Genomic DNA, 12,971 nt, shown 5'->3' with positions numbered 1-12,971 from the left:
TACCCATGATTTATCCACGGTTTGAAGGGACAGATATCTCTCACAACTGGCTGCCATCAGTGTGATGTCATTTTAGGGTATTGTAGTGAACCATTCCATAGAAATGCATAGAAGTTACAAAATGGAAACAAACCATTTGGCCCAACCAGTCTGTGTCAGCATTTACCCTCAAGGTGAGCAAATAGTTCCTATCATATTTACCCACCTTGTAGTCATGCCTTCAAGCTCTTTTCCTTCATCCACCTATCCAATATAATCTTGAATGTTGGTATATTCTGCCCCAACCACTAACCCTTTTAGGGCAAGGCCAATGAGCAATGGGATATACCTTAGCCCTATCAGGTCTCCTGTCTTCTCCCATCAATACAGTGCCTGAGATGCAGCGCCTTAGCTGTGCTTATTTAAGCCTTCACTGTAACCTTGCTTTCTATAATCAGGCCACACCTAGGAGTCTTAGTGGACCTGATACTCAACATGTCCAACCGCAGCAGAGCAGCAATCAATAAAGTATGTTAAACTATATAGTCAAAGCAGCACATTTGATGATCAAACTAGTGCTCTAGTCCGATCACTGAAACACAACAGAGACATTCTAGTGCTGGAGACAGTGCAGAGAATGTTAAAGGTTATGAGAAAAGACTAGGAAAATCTGGGCTTTTCATCCTGGAAAGGAGAGGGGTAATTTTACCACCGGGGCGAGTAGGGGTTTAAAAAAAAAAAAAGAGCAGCCTGCCTACATCCAGTTTGAAGAGGTGGCTCGGAGGCCGGGCAACCAACCCACTATCAGGAGGTGGGGCAGTCCTTAAAATATTTTAAGCAGGCTGCGTGCCTCCATTTTAATGTAAGATTTATTTTTAACCCCTGCAGCCCGGTTTTCCCTGGCCTTGGGAAACCCGGCAGCTGAAGGGAGGCATGAAGGGCTGGATCCATAAGGTAAGTGCCTTTACAGCACTGCTTGTGGGCTAGGGTGGGCAGGAGTGTCTCCCCCAGTCCAACCTGTAAATCTCCTGCAATCTGTCCAACCCGACCACCCCCCCACCCCGCTAAATTTGGCAAGACCTCCAGGAATCCCGCCCCGCTGTTAATATTGGGCCTGAGGTGTCTGAGACCTGATCTTATAGAAATATATATAACTCAGTAATGATGTGGAAAAGATAGATCTGAGATTAGGAGAGGGGGACAATGGTTTAAAGTAGTCAAAGGCAAATTTGAGACTGATGTCAGAAAATGGCCTTTCTCATCTATAATTATCTTGTACAGCTGTGGATTACAGTAATTGAAAGGGCGATAACCCTGTTGATTCCTGCAGTATTTCCCTTTTTGCAAACAAAGAGTACGGCAGTTTTTTATTCCAGTTAACAGGGATTCTGCTCGGCATGTGCCTGCAACATGTGCGGGGTTGGACATATAGCCCTGCTTTTAAAATTCATTAGTATGCCTGCAGATTGTTGCACCTGATGTGTACGATGGACGTGTGTTTGTGAGGATCTTTGAACAGTCAAGATTTAGTAGTTGAGAATTAAGATGCTGTTTTCTCCACAACCACAGTACCAAGTTTCCAGCAACACTAGGTTAAAAAGTAAGGGGAGCAATAGCTTCAGTGGAAAATTTTCCCACTGATCCTCTTTCATTCTGTTACAGGTATCTCTAAGAAATGAGTGAGCCAGCGATTTCCCACTCCTCCAATTTGCCGGAGGAGATCGGCCTTGCTGGTCTGCTTGTTTGTATCCATGTTCCCTTAACTGTCAATAAAACTGGACTGCAACCTGGAAATATTTTGAGTGTTCATAAGGGTCTGTTTTAAAGGAGTTAGTTTTGTAGGTGACCTACCTGGAGTGTCCAGATGTGCTTAAAAAGTCTGTAAACTGAAAATGCCAGAATTCCTCCTTTTCTAATTGTGAAAAGGTCACCCATCTCCCAAATTCCGTTGCACCAAACCTTTAATGCAACACTGGTAAGGGCCTCAGGAGGTTATCCATTTTCTGTAAAGAAGACCTGAACAAAAGTCCCATATGTATATTAGTCAAACATTAATGATTTTCAGGATAATTCTATTCATCCACACTCCCCTCTGCTTTGCCAAATACTTGTATTTCAACTGGCGAAGCCCTTGTTCTCTGTTTTTGTCCTTGGATAATTTATATTATTTCCACAAAGTTGCTTAGAAAACTAATTTTAAATCATACCTCCAAATCGTTGCTAGAATTACTGGTGCTTTGCGCAATCCATTGCATTATACTGTTGAGCTCGCCTCCCTGTGCCAATTGCTCTTTGTGGCTGAGTGTGGTAAGAAGTTGTTAACAACTAGAAAGTTCTGCATCAGCAACACTAATTTGCAGGCCAACATTTTTGGTATTTATTTGTTTTGTCCTCTTTGGCTTTTGTCCAATCTGTCATTATTGCAAATGTTCATTCATCATTTGGAAAAATATTATTCTGAAGCAGCTATTACATTTCTTAACAATTTTGTTTCTTTTGTACGTCTTTGCTAAGTCAAAAGCTGGATAGTGGGCAAAATGGGGCAGGGGTAGGTTCATGCTTAAGTACTTGCTTTGTGGCTGATGAAAATTCATTGAAAACATTAATAACGAATGACTACTCTCTGAGGCACAGAACTGAGTGGATAGACATTACTTCTGTTTTAAAAGACAAAGTTTTGCTCTTTGCTTAGATTTAGATTTTATAAATTTTGAATGGCAGATTTAAAACCAGGCTGTTTAATCCAAAACCCTAATGTATGTCTTAGTAGGAATAGTGTATATGTTCACTATTTTGTTTTTTAAAATGTAAGAGCGTGCTCCATTTTTTTTCAGGATGCCTGTGTATTTCTGACAATTCCAAATTTTCTGCTGAATTCAAAACATCTGGTCATTGTAATTGAGCAATTGCATTAAAATGGCACAATAGCCTTTTTAAGCACAGTTTAAATTATGTAGTAAACTGAAATGAGCATTGGTTTGTCCTTGCAAACTACCACTCTATTTCCAGCCTCCCATTTCTCTCAAGTTCATGAATGTGGTGTTGTCTCACAAATTCAGGCTCACCTCGACCACAACCCCTTGTTTGAATTCCTCCAGTCATGTTTCTGCCCTAATCAAAGCCACAAGCTACATTCTCTAACTTGACAGTGGTGCATTTTGCATTGGAAAGACCAAAGGCCATTGTCTTCAGCCCCCGCAACAAGCTCCATTACCTCACCATTGACTTAATTCCCCTATGGCTCCACCCTTAGCTCAGCTCATCTGCTGAAGCCCTCACCCATGTCTTTGTCACCTCCAGACTTGACTCTTCCAATGCTCTCCTTTCTAGCCTCTCATCTTCCAGCTCTGCAAAATCTAGTCCCACTCGCCCACCACGCTGCACTTGCTAACCTACATTGGCTCCTGGTCCTCCAACACATCAAATTTAAAATTCTCATCCTTATCTTCTAATCCCTCCATGGCTTCTCTCCCTACATCTGTAACCTCCTTCAGTTTTACAACACCCCACCCCCAAACTCTCTGATTTCGGACTCTTGTTCATCTCCCCTTTGCCCTTCTGTCAGTGGCTGTGCCATTAGCAGCCCAGGCAGAATCCATTCTCTATATTCCTCTGCCTCTTCAGTTCCTCCTTCTCCTTTAATACCCCCCTTTAAAACTCACCACTGAGAGCTTTTTCTCACCACTTCTAATCGCTCCTTCTTTGGCTCGGCATCCATTTTTTGCTTACATCTCTGTAGCACCTTGGGACGTTTTTCTACATTAAAGGCACTATAATAAATACAAGTTGTTGAAACAAGAATATACTGTAATTCTGTTCATTCCATGTGTAAATACAGACTGCCACCTAGTGGATTTTTATACCCTTGCAGTTTTAGTGACCCAAAAGCAGGTTTCAGTGTACATAACACTAATATTGAACTCATTTGTGCGTTTTACCTATATTAGATTGGTGACTTAACATTGGAGGACACCTATCTGAGCATCAGCTGAAATAAGGATTTAAAATAAAAACAGGTCTCCTAGACCGTCTTAGTATTAAACTACTACACCACCAGCCATCTATACAGTTCATTTGTTTCAAAATGTAATTAAGAAAATAGTAGTCGTACAGCTAGTGCGAGTGACTTATTCATATCTGCTCACTTTATACTTTTGCTCAGTAACGGAGCTTAGCACTTGGCTGAAATTAAAACAGTCATTACGTATTTATTCATTTTAATTTGCTCTTGGGTTGTGAATGATGCTGGCCAGGCCGTGTATAGTGCCCCTCCCTAGTTATTCTAAGAGGGTGATGGTGAGAAGGGGGAGTTGGGAGCGGCATCACTTTGTGCTGATGGTGTTGGGTAAGGAATTCCACTGTGGTCTGAGTGATCTTAAATACTTGGGGGTTTAGTGTGTGATTAAGTCCTGAGAAACTAGAGATTTTTAAATATTTAAAAGAAAATTTGCATTTTATGCTGTTCATTTACATATCGGGAACTAATGACTTAATAAGAGCATGATCTCCATGAACTCTGATCCAAGTTCTCTATATTTACTGCACCTATTGGAATAAACTGCATGTGCCAAATAAGCCTGATTTATTTAAAGTAATCCCTATGAAGGGGTAGAAATTTTTGAAGAAAATTTTAACCTGTTGAAACTTGCAATGTCAGGAATAAATGAATGATTCAAAAGTTGTTTGATTTGTAGCCATTCCAACCATGAGGTATAATTGCTCCGTTATTGTTCTGAAATTCTCTAGCATAGGACATTGATTTTGAAAGCTAGCTAGAGTTAGCTATACGTCCCAACTAAGAGATTCTGTATATATTCACAAGTATTACTTTCAGTGGGAGTAATAAAAGGGTCTTGTCGCTAACTATTTTAGATAAAGTTTGCTTTCTCTCTTCAGGCACTGGGTTTGATGGAGATCAATGTCTGGGGGTGCAACTAATGGAATTAGGAAAAAGAAAACGACAGATTCTGCAAGGAGTTCCCCTCCCTCTTAACAGAAAGTCATACCTGGCATGGCAGGGCTTCTCTGCTGAAGGTGATTTTAATATATACCCTTAATACAGTATTCCAATTACTGCAGGACAAAGGAGAGAAAATACAATTCCTAACTTGGAAATATGATGACACGCTCTTTGTGTATATATGTTCAGAATGTATTGATTGACATAATATTACAGGTAGACTATCCTTTATCCGAAAACCTCGGGACCAGCCGAGTTTCGGATAAAGGAGAATTTCGGATTTCGGAAGGTGGGTCGGCAGGGGTCCGCGGGGGGGTCGGCGGGGGGTCGTGCGCACGACTTACGCTGACGCTCAGCGTAAGTCAGTCGGGGCCGGCGGGGTCCGCGGGGGGGTCGGCGGTTGGCGGGGCCGGCGGGGTCCGCGGGGGGGTTGGCGGGGCCGGGGGGGTCGGCGGTTGTCGGGGCCGGTGGGGTCCGCGGGGGGGTCGGCGGTTGTCGGGGCTGGCGGGGTCGGCGGTTGTCTGGGCTGGCGGGGTCCGCGGGGGGGGGGGGGGGGTCGGCGGGGGGTCGTGCGCACGACTTACCCTTTATCCGAACTTCCGAAACCGGAACCCTCTAAAAACCGAAGGTTTTTTCGTTCGTACGCACGACTTACGCTGAACGAAAAAACCTTCGGTTTTTAGAGGGTTTCGGTTTTCGGAAGTCCGGATAAAGGGTAGTCTACCTGTATACTAATATAGAAAGAAACTGAGAAAACACTGGAAATCCACAGTAGTTTAATGAGCACTTAAAAGGAAATGAAAGGTTAACTTTTTGAGTGAGATCCTTCATTGGAACTGCTGATGGGTTATTCTTGAAATGCAAGCCTATCTTTCTTGGCTGTTGATCAGCCTTTGGTGTATTTCTAGCATTTTTTGCTTTTAACTTCATGATTTTAAAAAATATCCCTTTGTTCTTAGAAGTTAAATCACTTCTGTTTGATTCTTAAAAAGATGGATACTGTGTATACTTTTAACTTTTGTTTTCTAAGCATTGGATAATGGCAATTTTTCTGTTCCATTGCTGTATTGGGACCTTGTTTTACTGCAGCAAGGATGGTTGTAATTTTTTTTAAAGTGTAATAAATATTTTGGCACAAGTGCTGGACTTGAAGTTTAAACATCTCAACCAGTACACATGTCTTGAAGCTCTTACTTCATTGCCTTTGTATTGCAGTAAATGTCTTTTTGAAATAGTGATTGTAACTTGTCTTTAATCCACTAATGTTCCCAAAATAATGCTACTCACAGTACATGTGCATAACGATTGGCACTTTAACTATTGCTTAATACTTTTTTGGTAGGAACCCCAGTATTTGCAGATTCCGAGGGGATAGTGCGAATGCTGAACAGATCTCTAGGGAACACCTGGATTCCTATTTCTAACACTAGGGACCATTGCAAGGGCAAATCTGATTATTACTGGGTGGTTGGTATCCATGAAAACCCTCAGCAGCTCAGGTAAAGCAAGTATACCTATCAGCAGATGTATGATGTGCATTTTTATTCTTTAAATATGTAAAGTTGTCCGCAGAAAGCGCAACTTCAGGGAGTAAGTATTACGATTCATGTTTCAATTAAGCGTTTTATCAGTTTTGTCTGTATCAAATTACTTTACATCACATCACAAACTTTAGAAATTACTTCAATCCATTTAAACTAATATAGAAATAACTTCACATTGCAAAAACATTGGATTCATAACACAATTCTGCATGGGTAGAATTGAGAAATACTAAGGGGAAAAAAACGTTAGTGGGAGTGGTATATAGACCTCCAAACAGTAAGGCGGAGGTTGGGGATGGCATTAAAAGGGAAATTAAAGAAGCATGCAATAAGGGCACAGCAGTCATCATGGGTGACTTTAATCTACATATAGATTGGGCTAACCAAATTGGTAACAATACTGTGGAGGAGGAATTCCTGGAGTGTTTACGGGATGGTTTCCTGGACCAATATGTCGAGGAACCAACCAGAGATCAGGCCATCTTAGACTGGGTATTATGTAACGAGAAAGGATTAATTAGCAATCTTGTTGTACGAGGCCCCTTGGGTCGGAGCGATCATAATATGATCGAATTCTTTATTAAGATGGAGAATGAAGTAGTTGACTCAGAAACAAGGGTCCTCAATTTAAATAAAGGAAACTACGATGGTCTGAGGAGCGAGTTGGGTAGGATTGATTGGGGAATGGCACTCAAAGGGTTGACGGTGGATAGGCAATGGCAAACATTCAAAGACCGAATGGATGAACTACAGAAGTTGTTCATCCCAGTTTGGCATAAAAATAAAACAAAAAAGGTGACTCAACCGTGGGTAACAAGGGAAATTAGGGATAGCATAAGATCCAAGGAGAGGACATACAAATTGGCCAGAAAAAGCAATAATCCTGAGGATTGGGAGCAGTTCAGGATTCAACAAAGGAGGACAAAGGGATTAATTAAGAAAGGGAAAATAGAATGAGAGTAAGCTCGCAGGGAACATAAAAACTGACTGTAAAAGCTTTTATAGATATGTGAAGAGAATAAGATTGGTGAAGTCAAGCGTAGGTCCCTTGCAGTCAGAATCGGGGGAATTTATAATGGGGAACAAAGAAATGGCTGACCAACTAAATACATATTTTGGTTCTGTCTTCACAAAGGAGGACACAAATAACCTCCCAGAAATACCGGGGAACATAGGGTCTGATGAAAGGGTGGAACTGAAAGAAATCAGTATCTGTAGGGAAATGGTGTTAGGAAAATTGATGGGACTGAAGGCTGATAAATCCCCAGGGCCTGATAATCTACATCCCAGGGTACTTAAGGAGGTGGCCCTAGAAATAGTAGATGCATTGCTGGTCATCTTCCAGAACTCGATAGACTCTGGAACAGTACCCATGGATTGGAGGGTAGCTAATATTACCCCACTATTCAAAAAAGGTGGCAGAGAAAAAGCGGGGAATTATAGACCGGTAAGCCTGACATCGGTAGTGGGGAAAATGCTAGAGTCCATTATAAAAGATGTAATAGCAGAGCACTTGGAAAGCAGTGACAGGATCGGACAAAGTCAACATGGATTTACAAAAGGTAAATCATGCTTGACTAATCTACTGGAATTTTTTGAGGATGTAACTGGTAAAATAGATAAGGGAGAACTAGTGGATGTGGTGTATTTGGACTTTCAGAAGGCTTTCGATAAGGTCCCGCATAAGAGATTAGCGTGCAAAATTAAGGCACATGGGATTGGGGGCAAGGTATTGACTTGGATAGAGAACTGGTTGGCGGACAGAAAGCAAAGAGTTGGAATAAACGGGTCGTTTTCCAAGTGGCAGGCAGTGACTAGTGGGGTACCACAAGGATCGGTCCTAGGACCCCAGCTGTTCACAATATATATTAATGATCTGGACGAGGGAATTGGATGTAATATCTCCAAATTTGCAGACGACACAAAACTGGGTGGGAGGGTATGCTGCGAGGAGGATGTCATGAAACTCCAGTACGATTTGGACAGGTTAGGTGATTGGGCAGAAACATGGCAAATGCACTACAATGTGGATAAATGTGAGGTTATCCACTTTGGTGGCAAAAACAGGAAGGCAGATTATTATTTGAATGGCAATAGATTGGGAGAAGGGGAAGTGCAAAGAGACCTGGGTGTTCTTGTGCACCAGTCGCTGAAGGTAAGCATGCAGGTGCAGCAGGCGGTTAAGAAGGCAAATGGTATGTTGGCCTTTGTAGCAAGAGGGTTCGAGTACAAGAACAAGGATGTCTTGCTGCAGTTGTACAGGGCCTTGGTGAGACCGCACCTTGAGTATTGTGTGCAGTTTTGGTCACCTTACCTGAGGAAGGACGTTCTTGCCATGGAAGGAGTGCAGTGAAGATTCACCAGGTTGATACCTGGGATGGCAGGAATGACGTATGAGGAGAGATTGTGTCGATTGGGCTTATACTCACTGGAGTTTAGAAGATTGAGAGGGGATCTCATCGAAACCTATAAAATTCTGTCGGGCCTGGACAGACTAGATGCTGGAAGGATGTTCCCGATGGTCGGGGAGTCCAGAACCAGGGGTCATAGTCTAAGGATAAGGGGTAGGACATTTAGGACTGAAATGAGGTGGAATTTCTTCACCCAGAGAGTGGTGAACCTGTGGAATTCTCTGCCACAGAGGGCGGTGGAGGCCAATTCATTAAATATATTCAAGAAAGAGTTGGATATATTTCTTGAGGCTAAAGGGGTATGGGGAGAAGGCAGGGACAGGGTACTGAATTTGGATGATCAGCCATGATCTCATTGAATGGCGGAGCAGGCTCGAGGGGCCGAATGGCCTACTCCTGCTCCTATCTTCTATGTTTCTTTAAGCTTATTTCACATTTAAGATGGACTTTTGAACAATTTGTCGATTAGGGTGAATTCATACTACAAATCTAACATTGATGCAAAGCAGTTTCCTTTTGTTGTCAAAATTGGAATGCTGAGCACCTTGTATCTTACATGTATTGTGCCCAAATGTTTATATGACACTCGGGTAATTCTACTTATTGTAATAACTGATGCATAAGTTGCACCTTCACACACTGGTTTTAATGATTTACATTTCTGGCAGTGTGACTTCCTGCTGCGGGAAAAAACTCTGGATGCAACCTTTACACTAGTGGAGCCTGTACACTTTTGTTTAAGCAATAAATTAATTTCAGCTCTATTAAAATGAAAGTTACTTATTTCTGAATAAAATGGGGAGTACAGCATGGTCTAGATGAAAAGTAAAGCTCCTTCATTGCAATATATATTAATATATTACTCTAACCTAGTGTATGAAATGGAACCATTAAAACTGGTCTAGCCCCTAATAACCAGTATGAATGCTTCCATTGCACATGGCTAGCCGGTCTTATGATTGTCTGAATGTGAATGAAAAGTTTTTGTCAAATTGTGGGCATTTTGTGGTCCCAAGCCCAATATTGAGACTGCCTGAATTAATTTGATGTAAATACATATAGCTGATGGGCTTTTTCATTTTTCAGGCTGGTCTGAATTTGCTATCCAATTTCCTGCATTCTCAGCATTTTCTCAGCTAAGTGGAAAAATCCATTATGAGATAGCTTGACAGTTCAAAAATACCTGCACTTTTTAAAAATACATGCAAACAACACACTAGTGAGCTTTTTTATAACTTAATGTCCTCAATTGACTTGGTTGCTATTGTGCACTGCCCTGTTTCTCTGAGAGTGTAAAATGCAGTCCTGTAACATTAGTGGCGGGCAGAATGGTTGGCACCGTGGATTTCTCCATGACAACATTTCTTAGGGCTGAATGGCCTACTCCTGCTCCTATTTTTTTATGTTTCTTTATTGGCAGGAGCCACATTTCAAATAAAGCAGGTTGGGCAATGCAATAAAACCAAACCTTGTTCTGATTATCGGAAAGGTTTATCCAAAAGTATATAGTAAACAAATTGGTAGTTATGAGGTAAAACTAATAGACATGATTAAAATATGTCACCCCTAGAACTAAAATGTCATTTTATTGTTAACAGATGCATTCAATGTAAAGGATCTAGGTTTCCACCTACACTTCCACGCCCCACTGTAACAATCCTACCATTGAAGCTTCCTTATTGTCAAACTAGTTCAGAAAAAGGACAAATGGAGGTATGTGATAAATAGTATGTTCTTTTTGCATTGATGCAATGCCCTGAAGTAATTCATTAACATAGTTTATCTTTTACTCAATAGTACTTTAACCTTGTTTGCAAAATCTAAAACTTTGAACTTCATTATTGCTTAATTTCAAAATGTATTTGGAAAAAAAGGCAAATTAATTCATAAATAAACTGTGTAAGAAACCATGTTAAAGAGAACCTGTCGAGCTGTTTCTGAATCTGAACTGGTACGTGGCTGATCACTTTTGGGATTGATCCAAATTTATCAGTTTAGGTAACAATTAAGACAATGCAACAATTAGTTATTTTTGAAAAGCAATACATCAAGGAAGATTGGTGTAGATGTCTGAATATTAACTGTATTTCTGAGTATGCATTCTTAAACCTCTTAGCAGATAGTGGGGTCCTGTGTAAAATGGATGTGCATAGAATTGCATGCAGAACTATTCAATTCATTTATTAACCTAACTTTTTAATATTACTGCCCTTATGGAACCATGAGGGTCTTAGGTGTGTGGATGTGTTTAGATCTCTGTCTCATTTCCATGGTTGTGGTGATTGAAGGTCAATCATCACAGCCCCAGGACATTGCTGCAGGACTTCCTCAGAGCAGTGTCCTAGGCCCAACCATCTTCAGCTGCTTCATCAATGACCTTCCCTCCATCATAAGGTCAGAAATGGGGATGTTCGCTGATGACTGCACAGTGTTCAGTGCCATTCACAACTCCTCAGATAATGAAGCAGTCCATGCCCGCATGCAACAAAACCTGGATGACATTCAGGCATTGGCTGATAAGTGGCAGGTAACATTCGCGCCACACAAGTGCCAGGCAATGACTATCTCCAACAAGCGAGAGTCTAACCACCGCCCCTTGACATTCAATGGCTTACCACCGCCGAATCCCCCACCATTTACATCCTGGGGGTCACCATTGACCTGAAACTTAACTGGTCCAGCCACATAAATACTGTGGCAGCAAGAGCAGGTCAGAGGCTAGGTATTCTGCAGCAACTGTCTCACCTGACTCCCCAAAGCCTTTCCACCATCTACAAGGCACAAGTCAGGAGTCCACTTGCTTGGATGAGTGCAGCTGCAACAACTCTCAAGAAGCTCAACACCATCCAGGACAAAGCAGCCCGCTTGATTGGCACTCCCTCCACCACCGGCATACCGTGGCTGCAGTGTGTACCATCTACAAGATGCACTGCAGCAACTCGCCAAGGCTTCTTCAGCAGCACCTCCCAAACCCGCGACCTCTTCCACTTAGAAGGACAAGGGCGGCAGGCGCATGGGAACACCACCACCTCCAAGTTCCCCTCCAAGTCACACACCATCTTGACTTAGAAGTATATCGCCGATCCTTCATTGTTGCTGGGTCAAAATCCTGGAACTCCCTCCCTAACAGCACTGTGGGAGTACCTTCACCACACGGACTGCAGCGGTTCAAGAAGGCGGCTCACCACCACCTTCTCAAGGGCAATTAGGGATGGCCAATAAATGCTGGCCTTGCCAGCGACGCCCACATCCCATAAGCGAATTTTTAAAAAGTAAGAGGCTTGTGAAAACAGTTTAATTTTGAAAACTGCCCATAAGGTGCTGAAAGCACTTAGACGTTTTGTGCGATTCCTGGGGGAAGGGGATGTAATTTGCACAGTCACCATTTGGTTGGTAAACTGGCAGAGCGAAGAAATCAATGGAAATTAAAATCGGGCAGGTTCTATAACTGGTGGATAATCCACCCTGCCAGTTTAGCACCCAAAAAAATCTTCTTCTGATTATCTGAAAGGTTTATCCAAAAATATATAGTAAACAAATTGGTAATTATGAGGTAAAACTAATAGATATAGGCCTTTTTCTCTAGAGTTTAGAAGAATGAGAGGGAATCTCATTGAAACATACAAAATTCTTACAGGGCTTGACAGGGTAGATGCAGAGAGAATGTTTCCCCTGGCTGGGGAGTTTAGAACCAGGGGTCACAGTCTCAGAATAAGGGGTTGCCATTTAGGACTGAGATGAGGAAAAATTTCTTCACCGAGGGTGGTGAATCTTTGGAATTCTCTACCCCAGAGGGCTGTGGAGGCTCAGTCATTGAACATATTCAAGACAGAGATCGATAGATTTTTGAATATTAAGGGAGTCAAGGGATATGGGGATAGTGCAGGAAAGTGGAGATGAGGTAGAAGATCTGTCATGATCTTATTGAATGGCGGAGCAGGCTCGAAGGGCCAAATGGCCTACTCCTGTTCCTATTTCTTATGTTCTTATGTTCAAGCGGTGAACAGTGAAAATTACTGCCAGAGCTTCTTAAAGACCACCTGTAAGTGGATTTAGCCACAGTGAAATATGCCATTT

The 12,971-nt window shown here is 42.0% G+C and overlaps 1 protein-coding gene across 2 annotated transcripts in view; it reads left to right on the top strand.

Moving 5' to 3' along the window:
- Positions 1–12,971, top strand: part of wdhd1 (WD repeat and HMG-box DNA binding protein 1) — a 76,573-nt gene that overhangs the window by 46,073 nt on the left and 17,529 nt on the right. For both annotated transcript variants that reach the window (XM_086003224.1, XM_086003223.1), the window contains 3 exons: positions 4,876–5,013; positions 6,282–6,438; positions 10,493–10,607. In XM_086003224.1, coding sequence (XP_085859350.1) covers positions 4,876–5,013; positions 6,282–6,438; positions 10,493–10,607 — 410 coding nt within the window. The remainder of the gene's footprint in view (positions 1–4,875; positions 5,014–6,281; positions 6,439–10,492; positions 10,608–12,971) is intronic.

The sequence above is a fragment of the Somniosus microcephalus genome, chromosome 12, assembly GCF_052327205.1.
Source record: "Somniosus microcephalus isolate GS21.2 chromosome 12, FLI_Smic_1.0, whole genome shotgun sequence".
Taxonomy (NCBI): domain Eukaryota; kingdom Metazoa; phylum Chordata; class Chondrichthyes; order Squaliformes; family Somniosidae; genus Somniosus; species Somniosus microcephalus.
The sequence above is the reverse complement of the archived record's forward strand: the minus strand, read 5'-3'. Positions and strand labels throughout refer to the sequence as shown.